General features: G+C 33.8%; 2 protein-coding genes across 12 annotated transcripts; both read right to left on the bottom strand.

Annotated features, from left to right (window-relative positions):
- Window positions 1–334: 334 nt before the first annotated feature.
- Window positions 335–9,665, bottom strand: LOC125807383 (protein argonaute 4-like). Of its 11 annotated transcripts, none has more exons than XM_049487089.1 (23): window positions 9,499–9,665; window positions 5,913–6,152; window positions 5,609–5,814; window positions 5,290–5,526; window positions 5,054–5,190; window positions 4,875–4,972; window positions 4,700–4,797; window positions 4,394–4,562; window positions 4,193–4,309; window positions 4,006–4,113; window positions 3,858–3,920; window positions 3,559–3,672; window positions 3,316–3,481; window positions 3,107–3,219; window positions 2,866–3,003; window positions 2,662–2,792; window positions 2,046–2,111; window positions 1,616–1,679; window positions 1,416–1,527; window positions 1,266–1,339; window positions 1,084–1,178; window positions 951–982; window positions 335–870 (listed from the first exon to the last, which is right to left on the bottom strand). In XM_049487089.1, exons 2-23 carry the CDS (start codon window positions 6,138–6,140, stop codon window positions 695–697), a joined length of 2,742 nt encoding a protein of 913 aa, XP_049343046.1. In that variant the 5' UTR covers window positions 6,141–6,152; window positions 9,499–9,665; the 3' UTR covers window positions 335–694. The 11 variants fall into 11 exon arrangements, with proteins under 11 accessions (XP_049343046.1, XP_049343047.1, XP_049343048.1 ...); XM_049487090.1 differs by having other exon boundaries at window positions 5,913–6,149; XM_049487091.1 differs by having other exon boundaries at window positions 5,913–6,155; window positions 9,501–9,665.
- A 1,093-nt stretch (window positions 9,666–10,758) lies between these two features.
- LOC125807385 (protein argonaute 4-like) lies at window positions 10,759–15,838 on the bottom strand. The gene is made up of 22 exons (XM_049487092.1): window positions 15,611–15,838; window positions 15,339–15,544; window positions 15,029–15,256; window positions 14,816–14,952; window positions 14,640–14,737; window positions 14,464–14,561; window positions 14,171–14,339; window positions 13,970–14,086; window positions 13,785–13,892; window positions 13,637–13,699; window positions 13,327–13,440; window positions 13,087–13,249; window positions 12,881–12,999; window positions 12,668–12,805; window positions 12,458–12,588; window positions 12,222–12,287; window positions 11,795–11,858; window positions 11,595–11,706; window positions 11,445–11,518; window positions 11,269–11,363; window positions 11,138–11,169; window positions 10,759–10,934 (listed from the first exon to the last, which is right to left on the bottom strand). Exons 1-22 carry the CDS (start codon window positions 15,836–15,838, stop codon window positions 10,759–10,761), a joined length of 2,736 nt encoding a protein of 911 aa, XP_049343049.1.
- Window positions 15,839–20,343: the final 4,505 nt, after the last annotated feature.

Raw genomic sequence — 20,343 nt, 5'->3', positions numbered from 1 at the left:
TGAAATAATAAAAAAGACGCTTAAATTTTGCGTAAAATTTAATTTTAAAAATACTATTTTTTGTAACATACTACAAACATTATCCGACACAGTTTTAACAAGAGATACTTCCTATGTCCCCAAACATTCTGGTTATGACAACAGTGGGGTTAAGGGTATATTCAGTATACAAGAAAATACTTTTAGGTTTTTTTTATGTTTAATTGGTCAAATTATTTGAAAAAATATTTTTCGTTCCTTAAAAACTTAAAAAATAACTTCCCTAATAAAGCAGGAAAAAAAGTCACATTCCACATTGACTGCTTAAACTCAGGTATGGCCCAAAAGAAATGAATTTTTGAAAAAGCATACAACAAATGACAGCATATGATTTTTAGAATCCTACAAAGATTCCAGCGTTGCCATTTACATATAAAAAAGCATAATTGTTGCATTGTCACAACCACCAGGTTAATCCCTATGCATTTAACAGATACTTAGCAAAATTGTTCCGGGGAACAGAAGCGCGAAAAAGATGCATGGGAGACCTGAATAGGGCAACAGACCTAATATTGTGCCGAATAACTAAGGAGTTCTGGGAGGTCACTCGGACAAGGTTCAGACTCCAAGTGCTGTTAAACTAGAGCTATTTACAGAAACCATTCGTCTAAAGCATACATTAACCGCGTACAGTAAAACAGGAGGCGCACAGGCCTCAACAGAAGAACATGGAGCTAGCAACATTCTCTTGAAGACGGGGCAACTGAGGAACAGTAACTGGACCAGCATTTGTCAGACCACCATGGCTTGACGATGTCTCTGATGCGTCCTCGAATTTCATCCATTGTCCCACCTGTGTGGCAGCCAAATGGGCATAACTTATCGGAGCCACTGCATAGAACCGAAAAGAAAGTGAGGGCACAAGCAAAAGGAAAATATAACATAACTTATCCAAATATGCTTATATTTACCAATGGATATAGCAGTAGTGCTTCTTTGGTACCTGCAAGAAGTGTATAACAATTAGAATTACCGCAACTGCTATGATTTAAAAGTTTAAAATTCGGGCCAGCTACGAAGAATCCAATTTATGCAAATACTCACACATAGGACAGATTATGAACAAGTTCTTGAAGTTCATCAGGTGAGAAACCAACTTCATCCAACAACACATGGTAATGTGTAGGTCGAGTCGTACCCTACAACAATATCCAAGTAAACATCATATGATATAAACATTACACCAAACTTCAACGAAATGGCACAAAACAGAACAAAACACTCACAATCATTCCCGCGTGGGCACACAGATAGAAGTCGTTGTTCCTTGGATGACAAACTTTGTTATCTATAATTGTCCCTGCAAAAAATCTGTGTAAACAAATTGATCCAGTGCTTTCGCTACAACTAAAATTCGCTGCAACTTCTATTATTACCTGGTGGAACATTATCAGGAGATCCAGACTGGAAAAACTTTGTATGATGATTTTTCTGAGCAACAATGATAACAAACTTGGGCGACCACTTTTCATCTAGAAACTTGCAGGCCTACATGGATAGAACAGATGAGTTAGCACGAGAATCTCTCGTATTTTCCAAATTATATATTAAGACAGCATTTATCAGAGTGCAGAACCTCAATGAGCTGGTCCAGTTCTATGTTTAGAACTTGATTAAATTGAGATTCACTGACACCATCCCTGACATTTCCAAGAGGGGCCATTAGCAAAGCCGTCAAAGAAGTGTACAAAGTTCACTGCTATGTGACAATGTTAGGCAGGTGGAACACACAGTAATAATAACAAACAATAGAACAAGAGAAATGTCAACAGCTACTCCTCATTCCCAAGAGTTGGACCAGCTTCATGAATCCTCATAAACAATTAACTGGATAAAAATGGTGGAAATAGAGGTAGAACCACAAAAACTCACCAATGTCATGTTCAATACAAATTTCTGAAGATTTAGACATTCATCATAAGTGTAGTGTCAATAATAGAGCAATAGCACTTAGAATGTATATAATTTGCTGAAAGCAAAATGGTGAACAGGCTGGGTTAGATCACCTGAATACTATAATGTGCTCAGGCTTCCTTTTCCCGGAACTCACATAAAAATCTAGCAAAAGTTCCCTGCATTTTGAAATTTCATTATTATCAGAAAGTTAAATCTGGAAAACCAAAAGGATACCACCAACAGAATTGCAAAAGAAACCCGCAAACCATTAAGCAATTAGTTTTACACCATAAGAAAAGCAGTAAACCATTGGAAAGTGAAACCAAACTTTAAAATGCATAACATACTGACAATACAACTGAGTATTCCAGAAACTGATTAGGCAGAACATCACGGAACCAGTGGTATTTGATTGAGGAGCTCATTTGACATGAAGAAACACAATCCAAACTAACAAAGTATTATGCTATTCTCTTTTTCCATAAGGCATCACAATTCTGGTGAAGCAACTCCCTCGAGAGTCGAAATACAAAATGTAAACTATCAAAACAAAAATAAATTATCTATAGTGCAGCTAAACCGACTCAAAGATCAAAATGGATGTGTTAGAAAGCATAGCATACTCTATCATATAAGTTTTTAAGTTCCGACCGGCCAAAGTTAATTCACCCTGGCCCAAAAGAAAACAGTCCAAGAGAAAGTTAAAACCTACAAAACCAAACTCACCTCATAATCCCATCATCCTCAGTGTCTGAAACTTTTTTAAATATGTTATCAATCATCTCTACTTTAGGAGATTGAGTGCGCACGGAAGCTCTATAACGAGATATTGACGGCCACTGCCTTGAACTCACAACCTGACAAAGCAATAGTATAAAATGAAATTCTTTAAACATATAAAAGGCAATCAACATCAATGAAAGAACCTACTGCAGCAATTGATGGGACATCAGACTGGCCGGGAGAGCCATGTGATACGTCCATTCCAAGAATCATGGTGGGGACCTTAGATACCATGGGGATGGAAGGAGAAACTTCCGCAGCTAACATAGAATTTAAACCACCGAGCTGCCAACAGAAATTGTGATGTTTAAGACTGATCCAGGAAATGACGGAAGAAAGGAAGGTGCCAGGATGATAGCACTGAACCAGATGCACAGAGAACTCTCACCTTAGCATTGATCTTAAGGAGAAGGTTTGTGAGATACTGATCATTAACTCTTCCAGGAGCCAAGCATTGGGTTACTATACCATGATCAGCCAGATTTTTCCGCTTCCATGGTCCTTCAAGTTTCATCAGTCAATTATTTTAGTAATTAGTACTTATGAGATACGCTTAGTGGTCCTTAGTGGTCAACAGAACAAGAAAATCGGACTAACCATATATGTCACAATTTTTCCTCTCAGGAAGAAGACAGAGAAGAAACTTCGGGGCACCAGGAAGTTTTGACTGGATCTCTTCAAACATTTTGTCAACTCTGACAACAGGTGGAGCCCTTCTAAGCTGTGGAGACTCTTCAAACACTTCAAATGGAGCTTCCACACTCTGTAACGTTAAAACAGGAATAATGAAAATCGTCCTTTCTACTCAGTTTTAAAGTAATAGAAGTTGATAAAACATACAATTCCTTTCGTCTCTCCAAGTCTTGTCAAATCTCTGACTAGGCCACGGACGTCACAGCGTGCAGAAAAGTTCACAACAGCCCAACGTTCTACCTTTGCTGGATCAAAGAATCTCTGCCAGAATAGATAAAAAAAATAAAAAAAATTCAAAGTACATCTTAACAACAACTACACTGCAATACCAAGCTAGCATGTAGTCAGCATACGATTTCAAAGCCAACATCATCTTAAATGAGATTATGAAATGAATCCCATCGATCCTGTGGAAAAATCATATGTGAAGAAGAGTTCAACTATACCTTATTATTGAAGTTCCACCTGCCATTTCGGGTGAAAAGGTCATCTCCATTTCCTGCCTTCAACTGCCACAGAACAAATATATTATCTCAAACTCACTACATGAAGACTCAAAAATATAGCTAAAAGAAGTTATAATAGATAGCATACCTTAGGAGCAGGCAGCACACGCCCTTCAACCTGTGTGAAGTTGCTACTGATTGAGACACCACAAGAACGAAGTAGAGGCTCAGCATCATAATTGTTGATTTTGAGAGCCTTCCACAATCCAGTAGGAAATTAGTTAAGCATAACTAGAGCAAGCAAAAGATCATGTGTTAGGGTAGAAGAGACCTACATTACTCAAAATTTCCATTCTCTCCTGAGGCTTTTGCCTAGACTTCTCCACCAAGGAAGCCCTCTGAAAGGTGGACAAGGCTTTTGTGTACCTTTGCAATGAGACCAAAGTGCAGAGCTGCAACATTCAACAACAGAATTCAAAATTGCATGAACAAAAGACAGTACATAAAAGCTGTAAATTTTAACTCAGTACTTTTACCTCAATGGGGAAATAGGTGGGACGTTTAGGCTTTCCAACATTGAGGCACGGCAAATCAGCAGAATATCTCAAGTCTATGTTACGATGATTAACAAAGTAATCATAAACTGTCACTTCTGAAGTCTGCACTTCACCATCCTCATCTTTGCTCCTCTGCTTTAGAGTAAACCTAAAAGTGTCAAGAGAAAAAAAATGAGTTTTGCGCCATTACTTTATAGCAAATCAATGTCAACCATCCTGCACAAGTGCATCTTAGTTGAGCCAAGGTTAAAATAACAAGAAATAACTAGATCACTGCTAACATACGTCTGCTCACGACAAGGTTTTTCGCTCAATCCAGTTATTTTGAATTCTTGGTTAGCGGGAGCAGTCTTCACTCTCAGGTTCTTCAATACGCGCTTTGCCTGATCAAGTGTAGAGAATCCATTGCTTAGAACATGATTATACAAAAAGATAAATAATCAAATATATAACAGCACACCTTCGCCCAATCAAGTGAAAAGGGATCTTTTGCATTTTGGTTCGCTATCAGAAAGTCAACCACAGGCCCAGGCTGGATTATCATTGTGGTAGACACGTCTGCGATCAAGAAAACCACAAGATATGGATCTCATTTTATTATTTGAAATAAGTATGAAACATGAAAGACAGAATATTTACCAATGTTCAAAGACAATCCCGACTGGGTGGTTCGAAAACTCGAATGGAACCCTCGGCAGCCAAGAACACCACCTCCAACATCAGCGAAGTTTTTTGGGTCATTATGGAAAAAGGATTGCCGAACAAGTAAACAACCCCTAATATACAAATAGTCATTATATACCAATCAAGAGAGGCACAAAATACTTGTGTAGTAATCATCTCATAAAGAGAAATTAAATAAATATACAACTTACTGTTTTGCAGCATGCTGCCTTAAAATTATATCCAAAACTCGCAAGGCTTCTTGAGAGTTCTCAGACTCTTGACCTCGCAAAGCATTTGCAATCGCCTGCATTGGAATCTTGGCAGCGAAGCTAATCTCCACCTTATAAGTTTTAGATTGGTACGGCCGCCTTAATCTTTTCCTATCAGTTTCATTAGGAGGGCTTCCATGTCTGCCAGGGCTGGAGTTGCCATTGGTCCCATTGTTCCTGTGTATAAGGTGGTGAAAAGGGTTAATAACCAAAATAAGAACTAGGGAACACATTAAACTAAGCCACTCTGAGAACCAACCGATTAGATGTTATGTCATCTAGTACAACCGTGAACTCTAATTTATTTCTAGGTAGTGAACCAATGGTGAACAAACTCTTCTCCCCATCATATGCAAAATCCTTCCCGGCCAATTCTGTATCATATGTTTCATGCACTCTATCCAGAACTTTTCTGCCAATTCCTTTTCCCTCGACAGGTCGACCATCCTCATAAAATAGGGCAACCTGTTATAAGACATTGTTAACAATGGCATGGAGTTATATGATTGTATTGAGAAAAGAAAAGATAGGAGCATATCAAGGAGAGGTATGTGAAAACATACACTGTAATGAAAGAAGTGTCCATCAACATTAGACACGTTCACTTTAAAGTGATTGGTAAGGATCGGGATCTTTTGTCCCTTGCTTCCAAGGCCACGTCTCGCCATGGGAACACGTAAAACCTTTTTCTTCACCGGCTCTGGTTCAGCTTGTGCTGGAGAGAAATCAAGTGGAACAGGGGGAGGAGGGGGCAGAGCCTCTGTGGATCCACCATTCTCTTCTTCAGCCATTACCACAATCTTCTATAACAAAAATCACAAGTTTCAAAAGATCTTCAGCAAAACTTGAAAAAAGTATGCAAAGAGCTTTTCTAGGCAAAAAGATGCACTTAGGAAGCAGTCAATAAAAGAAACTAAATGCAGACAACTACTAATCACTTCCAGTCTTAGATCTAGTTTTACTTAAGTAATAACACATGAGATGACAATTCAAAAGGTAATAATGCATAATGAAACACAAGTGAATTAACACTAAAAACATCTAGGAATGAAAAGATTCAAAATGCAGTAGCCAACAATGAGGTCATAACTAAAGACGTAACTCATTTTACAAATGAATGCATGCAAATTGGTGAGTACTAAGCCATGTAGATTGGCCAGAATTTTTCACTAGAAGCCAAAAAAAGAGGGGTAACAAAGCCCAGAACTTCCACTGGAAGCATATAAAAAAAAAAGGTGGGTGGGGTGGGGGAACAAACCCTAGATAGCATTTCAAGCACAGACAACCAAAATACCCACATGCTGTACATCAAGAACACACCAAACTTAATACAGAATCACAAGTGATAAGTATTTTTCACTTTATCTTTATCAAAAAAAAATGACAAGTATTCTTCAGCTTACTGGTTTGGGAAAAAACATGTCAAAGAAAACAGCCTTCAACACCACAAAGCCCAGAACTTTAACTAGAAGCACAAAGAGGGGTAAAAAACAAACCCCAGATAGCATTTCAAGCACAGATCACAAACACCCACATGCTATACTTCAAGAAAACACTGAACTTAGTTCAAAAGAAGTCTTCTTGAGTTTCCTGGGTTTGAAAAAGAAGAAGATAACATAAAAGGCCTCAAACCACAAAGATCAGAACTTTTCACTATAATCACAAAAAAGAGGGGTAAAAAACAAACCCCAGATAGCATTTCAACCACATCCAAGGACTACACAAATGAACATGCTACGCTTCAAGAAAATGCCAAATTTAGCTCAAAAAAAGTCTTGTCCAGCTTAGTGGGTTTGAAAAATATGTCAAGTTAAAACTTAAGAACCCTCAACACCACAAAGCCAAGAACTTTTCACTATAAGCACAAAAAAGAGGGGTAAAAACTAAACACCAGATAGCATTTCCACATTAAAAGAACTACACAGATAACAAAATACCCACATGCTAAACTTCAAGAAAACACCAAACTTGGCTCAAAACAAGTCTTCTTCAGCTTACTAGGTTTGAAAAATACATCAGGTTAAAAGGCCTTCAAACACCACAAAGACCAGAACTTTCCACTATAACCACAAAAAGGAGAGGTAAAAAACAAACCCCAGGTAACATTTCAACCACATTGCACTGTTAAACAAAATACCCATATGATTAACTTCAAGAAAACACCAAACTTGGCTCCACACAAGTCTTCTTCAGACTACTAGGTTTGAAAAATACCTCAAGTTAAAAAGCCTCCAAACACCACAAAGACCAGACCTTTTCACTATAACCACAAAAAAAAGAGGTAAAAAACAAACCTCAGATAGCATTTCAACCACATTACAGTGTTAAACAAAATACCACATGCTATACTTCAAGAAAACACCAAATTTAACACAAAATAAGTCTTTTTCAGCTTACTTAGTTTGAAAAATACCTCAAGTTAAAAAGCCTCCAAACACCACAAAGACCAGACCTTTTCACTATAACCACACAAAAGAGAGGTAAAAACAAACCCCGTATAGCATTTCAACCACATTACAGTGTTAAACAAAATACCACATGCTATACTTCAAGAAAACACCAAATTTAACACACAATAAGTCTTCTTCAGCTTACTTAGCTTGAAAAATAAGTCAACTTAAAAAGCCTCCAAACACCACAAAGACAAGAACTTTTCACTATAACCACAAAAAAGAGAGGTAAAAAACAAACCCCAGATAGCATTTCAACCACATTACAGTGTTAAACAAAATACCACATGCTATACTTCAAGAAAACACCAAATTTAACTCAAAATAAGTCTTCTTCAGCTTTCTGGGTTTGAAAAATAAGTCAACTTGAAGAACCTCCAAACACCACAAAGACCAGAATTTTTCACTATAACCACAAAAAAGAGAGGTAAAAACAAACCCCGTATAGCATTTCAACCACATTACAGTGTTAAAAAAAATACCACATGCTATACTTCAAGAAAACACCAAGTTTAACACAAAATAAGTCTTCTTCAGCTTACTTAGCTTGAAAAATAAGTCAACTTAAAAAGCCTCCAAACACCACAAAGACTAGAACTTTTCACTATAACCACAAAAAGAGAAGTAAAAAACAAACCCCAGATAGCATTTCAACCACATTACAGTGTTAAACAAAATACCACATGCTATACTTCAAGAAAACACCAAATTTAACACAAAATAAGTCTTCTTCAGATTACTTAGTTTGAAAAATAAGTCAACTTAAAAAGCCTCCAAACACCACAAAGACCAGAACTTTTCACTATAACCACAAACAAGAGAGGTAAAAAACAAACCCCAGATAGCATTTCAACCACATTACACTGTTGAACAAAATACCCACATGCTGTACTTCAAGAAAACACCAAATTTAACACAAAATAAGTCTTCCTTCAGCTTAGTTTGAAAAATAAGTCAACTTAAAAAGCCTCCAAACACTACAAAGACCAGAACTTCCACAATAACCACAAAAAAGAGAGGTAAAAACAAAACCCAGATAGCATTTCAACCACATTACACTGTTACACAAAAAACCCACATGCTATACTTCAATAAAACACCAAATTTAACACAAAATAAGTCTACTTCAGCTTACTAGGTTTGAAAAAATACATCAAGTTAAAAAGACTTCAAAGACCAGAACTTTCCACTATTAACCACAAAAAAGAGAGGAAAAAACAAACCCCAGATAGCATTTCAACCACATCACAGTGTTAAACAAAATACCACATGCTATACTTCAAGAAAACACCAAATTTAACTCAAAATAAGTCTTCTTCAGCTTTCTGGGTTTGAAAAATAAGTCAACTTAAAAAGCCTCCAAACACCACAACGACCAGAACTTTTCACTATATCAGGTAAAAAACAAACCCCAGATAGCATTTCAACCACAGAACACTGTTAAACAAAATATCCACATGCCATACTTCAAAAAAGCACCAAATTTAACACAAAATCTTCTTCAGCTTACTTAGTTTGAAAAATAAGTCAACTTAAAAAGCCTCCAAACACCACAAAGACAAGAACTTTTTACTATAACCACAAAAAAGAGAGGTAAAAAACAAACCCCAGATAGCATTTCAACCACATTACAGTGTTAAACAAAAAACCCACATGATATACTTCAAGAAAACATCAAATTTAGTCAAAACTACCATACCTAAAGCTCAAAAATGGCAAATGAAGAAACAGAGTCAAGAGGTGAAACCCTAATGTACGACAAAAGAGAAAGAAAGAGTGAGGTTGTAGTTGAACTAGGGAGTGACAGCAGCTAGTGCACCTAAAAACATAAACAACTGTAACTAAACACTCTCTTTGACCTCCACGTGTCCCTTCGTTATAATCAATGTACTCTTCAAACTGTTTTTCTTTTTCTTTTTTCATTTGTGGATAAGAGGAAAATCCAATAACAAGGGCATAATTGTCTTCTTAGTGCTTGTTTAGCGGTCACTTTCTGATTTATATATCCACTTTTTTAAAAAAAATTTATATATCCACTTGTTCACTTAATTTTATTGTTTTTTTAAAAATATATTTTAATTATATTTTTTAGAAGTGGAAAATTGATTAGAAACAACTTTTATAGTCCCATAGTAAAAATAGATGTATATCTTATTCTCTTTAAATTTTATTTATAAATTACATTAAATATTTTATCATTATAACGGACATAAAATGTCAAAAATGAAACGTGAGTTTAATGTTGTGCTACTGTTCCAATATGCTATGGTACAATTTGGGGTCGTTTGACCATAATTTTTATTTTTTTTTGAAGTTGAACTCTAAAAAAAAATATGTTTTGTCATAAATTTTGAAATTCAAATTTAAAATTAACAACTGTTTGGTAATACAGTAGACCCCACCTCTTGTTCACATAAATAAAGACAATATATTCTAGTTCTATTCCACCTTTTTGTTTAGGCTGCTTGTATTTATTTGCCAAATTTAGACAATATTTTTACTAGCGTACTAATAAATAATAATAATCAGAAAAAACACATGAAAAATGGAGGACATAAATAGTGAGTAGATTGTCATGAAGTGAAACATTATCTCTCTGTAGGTCGTTCGGTTGGTGGGATAAAGATAATAATTTCAGAATAGTTCATGAGATTATTATATTATGTGTTATATAATCTCGGAATTATGTTGTCTTACAATTAAGTTACCTCATATATAAGGTGATATAAGGTGAAACAAAATAATCTCATGAAATATTTCAATCTATTACATCCCACCAATCAAACCAATCCTATTGTTACTTGTGCAAAATATCTTGTTAGAGTTAAATGACCCTTATAGAACCAAATGACCCTTACAGAACCAAAATAACCCTTGTAGAATGACCCAATCTATCATATTCCACTCGGTCTCTCGAGCCCACGTTGAATTTCCGACTTAATTTAATCACACACAGGCCTCAACAAAAGAACATGGAGCTAGCAACATTCTTTTTAAGACGGGGCAACTGAGGAACAGTAACTAGACTAGCATTTCTCAAACCACCCTGGCTTGATGATGTCTCTGATGTGTCCTCGAATTTCATCCATTGTCCAACCTGTGCAGCGGCCAAATGGGCATAACCTATCGGAGCCACTGCACAGAACGGAAAAGAAAGTGAGGGCACAAACAAGGCATGTAATCAAGCAAAAGGGAAATATAACATTATATGCATTTGTCATTTGTGTGTGTGGTTATGGTGGAGAGAGCAGCAACAACTAGCACAAGTCCATTCTAGAAAGCATGTTTTCACATAGGATGACGATTATATTGCATTTTCCAAATATGCTTATAATTACCAATGGATGTAGCAGTAGTGCTTCTTTGGTACCTGCAAGAAGTGTATAACAATTAGAATGGCTGCAACTTCTATGACTTGAAGGTTAAAATTCAGTCGAGCTACGAAGAGTTCAATTCATGCAATACTCACACATAGGACAGATTATGAACAAGTTCTTGAAGTTCATCAGGTGAGAAACCAACTTCATCCAACAACACATGGTAATGTGTAGGTTGAGTCGTACCCTACAACGATATCCAAGTAATTAAACATCATATGATATAAACATTACACCAAACTTCAACTAAATGGCACAAAACACTCACAATCATTCCCGCGTGGGCACACAGATAGAAGTCATTGTTCCTTGGATGACAAACTTTGTTATCTATAATTGTCCCTGCAAAAAATATGTGTAAACAAATTGATTCAGTGCTTTCATTACAACTAAAATTTGCTGCGACTTCTATTATTACCTGGTGGAACATTATTAGGAGATCCAGACTGGAAAAACTTTGTATGATGATTTTTCTGAGCAACAATGATAACAAACTTGGGCGACCACATTTCATCTAGAAGCTTGCAGGCCTACATGCATAGAACAGCTGAGTTAGCACGAGAATCTCTAGTATTTTCCAAATTAAAGTTCAAGACAGCATTTATCAGAGTGCAGAACCTCAATGATCTGGTCCAGTTCTATGTTTAGAACTTGATTAAATTGAGATTCACTGACACCATCCCTGACAATTTCAATAGTGGACATTAGCAAAACCATCAAAGAAGTGTACAAAGTTCAATGCTGTGTGAAGAGTTAGGCAGATGGAACACACAGTAATAATGACAAACAATAGAACAAGAGATATGTCAACCAGCTATTTCTCATTCCCAAGAGTTGGGTCGGCAACATGAATCCTCTTAAAAACAAGAGATTAGCTGGACAAAAATGAGGTAGAACCATAAAAAATCACCAATGTTGTGCTCAATACAAATTTCTGAAGCATTTAGACATTCATCATAGGCGTAGTATCAATAATAGAGCAATAGGACTTAGAATGTACATTATTTACTGAAAGCAGAATAGTGACCAGGCTGGGTTAGATCACCTGAATACTATAATATGCTGAGGCTTCATTTGCCTGGAACTCGAATAAAAATCTATCAAAAGTTCCCTGCATTTTGAAATTTAATTATGATCAGAAAGTTAATTCTAGGAAACCAACAACAGAATATTAAAAGAAACCTGCAAACCATTAGGCAATTAGTTTTATACCATAAGAAAAAGTAAAAAACCATTAGAAAGTGAAACCAAGCTTTAAAATGCATAAGATACTGAACTCACCTCATAATCCCATCGTCCTTAGTGTCTGAAACTTTTTTAAATATGTTATCAATCATCTCCACTTTAGGAGATTGAGTGCGCACAGAAGCTCTATAATGAGATATTGAAGGCCACTGCCTTGAACTCACAACCTGACAAAGAAATAGTATAAAATGAAATTCTTTATACAATTGGGAATAAAAGGTAATCAACGTCAATGAAAGAACCTACTGCAGCAATTGATGGGACATCAGACTGGCCGGGAGAGCCATGTGATACGTCCATTCCAAGAATCATGGTGGGGACCTTAGATACCATGGGGATAGAACGAGAATCCTCAACAGCTAACATAGAATTTAAACCACCGAGCTGCCAACAGAATTTGTGATGTTTCAGACTGACTCAGGATGATAGCACTGAACCAGATGCTCAGAGAACTCTCACCTTTGCATTGATCTTAAGGAGAAGGTTTGTGAGATACTGATCATTAACTCTTTCAGGAGCCGCCAAGCATTGGGTTACTATACCATCACGATGAGTCATATTTTTCACCTTCCATGGTCCTTCAAGTTTCATCAGTGGATTATTTTAGTAATTAGTACTCAAAGAGATATGCTTAGTGGTCAACAGAACAAGCAAATCAGACTAACCATATATATCACAAGTTTTCCTCTCAGGAAGAAGACAGAGAAGAAATTTGGCATCAGGAAATTTTGACTGGATCTCTTCAAACATTCTGTCAACTCTGACAACAGCTGGAGCCCATCTAAGATGCAGAGACTCTTCAAACACTTTAAATGAAGCTTGCACACTCTGAACGTTAAAACAGAAATTATTAAATTCATCTTTTATACTCCGTTTTTAAGTATTAGAAGTTGATAAACACATACAATTCCTTTCATCTCTCCAAGTCTTCTCAAATGTCCGACTAGGTTGCCGATATTACAGCGTGTAGAAAAGTTCACAACAGCCCATTGCTCTACCTTTGCTGGATCAAAGAATCTCTGCCATGATAGATAAAAAATGAAAAAAAAAAATAAAAAAAATTCAAAGTACATCTTAACAACCACTACACTGCAATACCAAGCTAGCATGTAGTCAGCATACGATTTCAAAGCCAACATCATCTTAAATGAGATTATGAAATGAATCCCATCGATCTTGTGGAAAAATCATATGTGAAGAAGAGTTCAACTATACCTTATTATTAAAGTTCCACCTGCCATTTCGGGCGAAAATATCAACTCCATTTCCTGCCTTCAACTGCCACATAACGAATATATCACCTCAAACTCACTACATGAAGACTCAAAAATATAGCTAAAAGAAGTTATAATAGATAGCATACCTTGGGGGCAGGCAGCACACGCCCTTCAACCTGGGTGAAGTTGCTATTGATTGAGACATCACAAGAACGAAGCAGAGGCTCAGCATCATAATTGTTGATTTTGAGAGCCTACCACAATCCAGTAGGAAATTAGTTAAGCATAACTAGAGCAAGCAAAAGATCATGTTAGGGTAGAAGAGACCTACATTACTCAAAATTTCCATTCTCTCCTGTGGCTTTTGCCTCGACTTCTCCACCAAGGAAGCCCTCTGAAAGGTGGACAAGGCTTTTGTGTATCTTTGCAATGAAACCAAAGTGCAGAGCTGCAACATTCAACCAATAATTCAAAATTGCATGAACAAAAGACAGTACATAAAAGCTGTACACTTTAACTCAGTGTTTTTTACCTCAATGGGGAAATAGGTGGGACGTTTAGGCTTTCCAACATTGAGGCACGGGAAATCAGCAGAATATTTCAAGTGTATGTTACGATGATTAACAAAGTAATCATAAACTGTCACTTCTGAAGTTTGCACTTCACCATCTTCATCTTTGCTCCTTTGCTTTAGAGTAAACCTAAAAATATCAAGAGATTAATGAGGTTTGCACCATTACATTATAGCAAATCAATGTCTAACATCCTGCACAAGTGCATCTTAGCTGAAGATAACAAGAAATAACTAGATCCTTGCTAACATACGTCTGCTCACGACAACTTTTTTCGCTCAATCCAGTTATTTTGAATTCTTGGTTAGCGGTAGTAGTCTTCACTCTCAGATTCTTCAATACGCGTTTTGCCTGATCAGGTGTTAGAGAATCCATTGCTTAGAACATGATTATACAAGAAGATAAATAATCAAATATATAACAGCACACCTTCGCCCAATCAAGTGAAACGGGATCTCTTGCATTTTGGTTTGCTATCAGAAAGTCAACCACAGGCCCAGGCTGGATTATCATTGTGGTAGACATATCTGTGATCAAAGAAACCCCAAGAGATGGATCACATTTTATTTGACACAACTGTCAAACATGAAACCTAGAATATTTACCAATGTTCAAAGACAATCCAGACTGAGTGGTTCGAAAACTTGAATGGAACCCTCGACAGCTAAGAACACCACCTCCAACATCAGCAAAATTCTTTGGATCATTATGGAAAAAGGATTGACGAACAAGTAAACAACCCCTATATAAGAATAGTCATTATGTACCAATCAAGAGAGTCACAAAAATACTTGTGTAGTAATAGATATATAACTTACTTTTTTGCAGCATGCTGCCTTAAAATTATATCCAAAACTCGCAAGGCGTCTTGAGAGTTCTCAGACTCTTGACCTCGCAAAGCATTTGCAATTTCCTGCATCGGTATCTTGTCAGCGAGGCTAATCTTCACTTTATAAGTTTTAGATTGGTACGGCCGCCTTAATCTTTTCCTATCAGCTTCATTAGGAGGACTTCCATGTCTTCCAGTACTGGAGGTTCCAATGTTCCTGTATATAAGGTGGTGAAAAGAGTTAACAACCAAAATAAGAACTAGGGAACACATTAAACTAAGCCACTCTGAGAACTAACCGATTAGATGTTATGTCATTTAGTACAACCATGAACTCGAATCTACTTCTAGGTAATGAACCAATGGTGAACAAACTCTTCTCCCCATCATATGCAAAATCCTTCCCAGCCAATTCTGCATGATATGTTTCATGCACTCTATCCAGAACTTTTCTACCAATTCCTTTTACCTCGACAGGTTGATCATCCTCATAAAATAGTGCAACCTATTATGGCATGGAGTTACATGATTGTATTGAGAAGAGAAAATATCAAGATATGTGAAAACATACACTGTAATGAAAGAAGTGTCCGTCATCATTAGACATGTTCACTTTAAAGTGATTGGTAAGGATCCGAATATTTTGTCCCTTCCTTCCAAGGCCACACCTAGCCATGGGAACACGTAATAACTTTTTCTTCACCGGCACTGGTTCAGCTTTTTCTGGAGAGAAATCAAGTGGAACAGGGGGAGGAGGGGGCAGAGCCTCTGTGGATCCACCATACTCTTCTTCAGCCATTACCACAATATTCTATAGAATAAAAAAGACCACAAGTTTCAGAAGATCCTCAACAAAACATCTAGAAAAGAAAAGATTCAAAATGCATAGCCAACAATGAGGGCATAAGCTAATCAAGTAATTCACTTTACAAATGAATGCAAATTGGTGAGTGCTAAGCCATGTAGATTATTGCAAATAGAATTGCTATATAGTTGCACAAAATCTACAAGATGCAACTGAAAGTACATTTAAATTTGTGAGAGTCAGCAATTACACTCATTGGATGTTTGTTAGTGTTTGGATAGATTATATCGTTCTCCACCATTACATAATGTCACATATCCATAATTTGAATGATAAACATATAAAAAAAAAGTAAAATATAGGGAGAGCTACTATGAAAAGATAAGATAAAGGATAAAATAGAATTGTTAAATAATAAGTAAAGGCAAAATAAGAAGAAAATATGAAGGTAACGACGCGATCACACCAAATTGGTTGTTACATAAAATGAGTCTTTTTTGTAGTTATCTAACAATGAATTTAAACGATACGATATAATATTAATTTAAGTAACAATCAAAACAAACATTGTATTCAAACTAATAATACGTAACAAACATCCAAACAAGATGTTAGTATCTCACATTGCACTGTTAACAAAATACCCACATGCTATACTTCAAGAAAACACCAAATTTAGTAAAGAATAATAAGTATTCTTTGATACAAAATATCATTCTTAGGATCCTATAAAATATTAATATTTCAAAAAAAAACAAATAATAATAAAAAAGTACCTGAAAAATGCCGAATGAGTTAAATCAAATAAGAGGCAATTGGTGAACAGAAATTACTTTTGCATGATATATATAGCTAAAGATTTATAGGAGAAGATGAAAAGTGGTAGTATAAGTTAATATTCAGAAGTTAATGATATTAGACGTGGGGAGATGAAAGGTTGGTTGTTTTTACTAAATTTAATACATTTTTTTGGTAAACCATTGAAAGATTACCATAGACAACCAATGTTTACATATAAGAGCACTCCAAGGAATCATAATCTAAGTGTTATTCATCTCGAGACTTAGAATGAGTAAGCAAAAACAACAACTAGTTACATAGTTTCTGAACTAAATTACTACACTTCCTAGCTTCTTTTTAGTGCCTTGAACTTGGTCGATTCTTTCAATCATCTGCGATAGCTACCTCCGTATTTACATTTACTCCCTTCCATGTGTGATAGATCCTTACCCCCGAAATAGTTGTTGTCGGCTCTTCTTGAATTGTCTTCAATGTCTCTCTTTTATCCAATGTCATGTCTGCACCCGGTCCTTCTGTATTTAAATTTAAACACATTAGTGTGATTTAATACATTTAATCACGCTAATTATAAAGAATAAAGGATTAACCAAAAATAAAAAAAATAAAAAAAAAAGGAAAAAAAAAAGATAAATGTGTTTTGTTGGTCCTAAAGAGATGTCACATCACCTTGTTTATATCTAGTTTTATATTATATATTCTCTTATTATATAAGAGGGAGTTTATGATGGGACATTGTGATGTCCAATCATAAACTCCCTATATAATATATAATATATAATATAATAAATCATTTTTTCTACTATATAATATATATTTATTTTTCTACTATAAGGGAGTTTATATAATATATAATAATATAATATAATAAATCATTTACAAATGAATTAAAATATTTCATATTTAAAGGATATATAATAAAATAGGTTCACTCTTAAAATTCTATCCGGGTCACATATTTTGGGACAGAAAAAATAACATATATCATTTAAAATTACCAAAAAAGTATTATAAATAATAATAATTAACAACTTAAAATATCTTAAAGACATTTTAAAAGGGTTAATTTTGTAATTGTAATTCTATTATTATATAAGAGGGAGTTTATCATGGGACATTCTATGTGTCCCATCATAAACTCCCTATATAATATATAATATAATAAATCATTTTTCTACTATATAATATATATAATGTATATTTATTTTTCTACTATATAATAAAAGGGAGTTTATATAATATATAATATCATAATAAAACCCTTTTTATTATATAGTAGAAATAAATATAATATATATATAATATAATATAATATATAATAATATAATATAATAAATCATTTACAACTGACTTAAAATATTTAATATTTAAAAGATATATAATAAAATAGGTTGACTCTCAAAATTTTATCCGGGTCACATATATTGGGACAGAAAAAATAACATATATCATTTCAAAATTACCAAAAAAGTATTATAAATAATAATAATTAACAACTTAAAATATCTGAAAGACATTTTAAAAGGGTTAATTTTGTAAGTTTATCCATATCACATAAATTAGGACAAAGTGACCAGCAATGTAAGTTATTTGAAAGTTACATAAAAATATTATAAATCACAATAATTAATAACTTAGAACATTTTATTTTAAAATGCAAATTTGGATGACTCTTCAAATTTCATTTGTGTCACATAAATTGAGACAACAAAAATAACATATACTGCGTCCATTTTAATTTATTTGTCTTAATTTTTTTTATCTTTAAAAATTGCGTAAAAATACTATAAATCATGATAATTGACAACATAAAATATTTCAAAAATAAATACATATAAAAAAATTCGATTAATTCTTGAAATTAATCTATCGTTAAAAATTATGTATAAAATACAATAAATCGTGATTTTGACCACTTAAAATATTTATTAAAAAAACAGAAAAAATAAATTGACTGATTGTTAAAATTAATCTATCAATGTCACATAAAATGAGACAAAAGTAGTAATATGTATTGTTTAATGTGAAATTATTGAAAACTACGTAAAATGTATTATAAATGTTAACAATTAACAACATTTGATTGAATCTTGAAATTTTATCAATGCTACATATATTCAGACAAGTGGAGTAATATATATTAAGTATTTAAAAATTACGTACAACCATATTGCTTTCTGTAGGCTTCGAATTATCGTGGTCATTTTTTAGGCTGATATAAGTTTTGTACTTTTTTTTTTAATATTATAAATCGCAATAATTAATAATTTAAAATATTTTAAAAAAAATATTAAAAATTTAGTTGGTTTCGGGAATTTTATTTATACTATATAAAATGGGACAAAGGAAGCAACATATATCATTTACAAATGACTTAAAAAATATTAAAAATTACAATAATTACCAATTTAAAATATTTAAAAGCTATGTAATAAAATAGGTTCACTCTCAGAATTCTTTCAGGCTCACATATATTATGACAGAAAAAATAACACATATCATTTTAAAATTACCAAAAAAGTATTATAAATAATAATAATTAACAACTTAAAATATATGAAAGACATTTTAAAAGGGTTAATTTTGTAATTTTATCCATATCACATAAATTAGGACAAAGTGACCAGTAATGTTGGTTATTTGAAAGTTACATCAAAATATTATAAATCACAATAATTAATAACTTAAAACATTTTTTTAAAAAAAATTAAAATTTGGATGACTCTCCAAATTTTATTTGTGTGACATAAATTGAAACAACAAAAATAACATATATTGGGTCCATTTTAATTTATTTGTCTTATTTTTTTTTTGGGTTTTTTATATTTAAAAAATGCGTCAAAATATTATAAATCATGATAATTGACAACATAAAATATGTTTTGAAAAAAAATACAAAAATTTCCACTCATTCTTTAAGTAAATCTATCGTAAAAATACTATAAATCATGATAATTGACAACATAGAATATTTCAAAAATGTTGTATGTGGATAGTCTTATTGTACCTTGAATAGCGTCAAATAAAGTACAAGTTTGTGATAAAAAAACTTATTCCTTTATCCACGCAAACAATCGCTTCAAAATCTCCGTTATTAGCCCCAAAACATACCATTTATATTATTGGGCCCGTGCCCGTGCATAGCACGGGCAACATTACCTAGTATAAGATAAGATATAGATATAGATTGTCTATCTTCCCTAATTAATTGACAAAATATTTAGTAAAAGATAGACTGCTAAATTAAGCCCGCGCTTCGCGCGATCATAAATAATAATTGCATTGAACTTACAAAATATTCTTTACTAATATCTATACATTAAAAATAATATAAAATAAGTTCTTAAAAAAATATTAGCAATATTCCAACATGAATTTGATTATTTTTCATTATCACACAACTCAAGAACCTCTAATGAATGAATTATTCAGGAAATAATAAATCATTGGTTCTTTAATCAACATTAAAAGGAAAATAAAGAAGAAAATAAGAATATATATATACAAAGGCATTTCGTAAGAAAAAGAACACATTTAAGTTGCATATATTATACAATTGTGATACATGTCTCGGGGGAAAATTCAAAAATTTGTTAACAGATTCAAAAAAGAAATTACACTTGAACATGAAAGCAATTATAATTTGAACTGCATAATGAATTTCTTCAATTGATAAGTGAGAAACTTCATATCTATGTTAA

Source organism: Solanum verrucosum, unplaced genomic scaffold (assembly GCF_900185275.1).
Source record: "Solanum verrucosum unplaced genomic scaffold, falcon-dt-bn FXZP01000183.1, whole genome shotgun sequence".
Taxonomy (NCBI): domain Eukaryota; kingdom Viridiplantae; phylum Streptophyta; class Magnoliopsida; order Solanales; family Solanaceae; genus Solanum; species Solanum verrucosum.
Note: the sequence above shows the minus strand (reverse complement) of the source record. Positions and strands in the feature narration are given on the sequence as shown.

Excerpts from the sequence above, each read along its gene's own strand:
- LOC125807383 (XM_049487082.1), bottom strand. The coding sequence starts at position 9,417 with ATGCTATCTGGGGTTTGTTTTTTACCTCTCTTTTTTGTGGTTATA. Across the intron at positions 4,973-5,053 it reads GGGATTGTCTTTGAACATTG|ACGTGTCTACCACAATGATA; the intron begins GTAAATATTCTG and ends TCTTGATCGCAG. Across the intron at positions 4,114-4,192 it reads GAATGGAAATTTTGAGTAAT|GCTCTCAAAATCAACAATTA; the intron begins GTAGGTCTCTTC and ends GGATTGTGGAAG.
- LOC125807385 (XM_049487092.1), bottom strand. The coding sequence starts at position 15,838 with ATGGCTGAAGAAGAGTATGGTGGATCCACAGAGGCTCTGCCCCCTCCT. Across the intron at positions 15,545-15,610 it reads GACACTTCTTTCATTACAGT|GTTGCACTATTTTATGAGGA; the intron begins GTATGTTTTCAC and ends ATGCCATAATAG. Across the intron at positions 11,519-11,594 it reads TCCTAATAATGTTCCACCAG|GGACAATTATAGATAACAAA; the intron begins GTAATAATAGAA and ends TATTTTTTGCAG.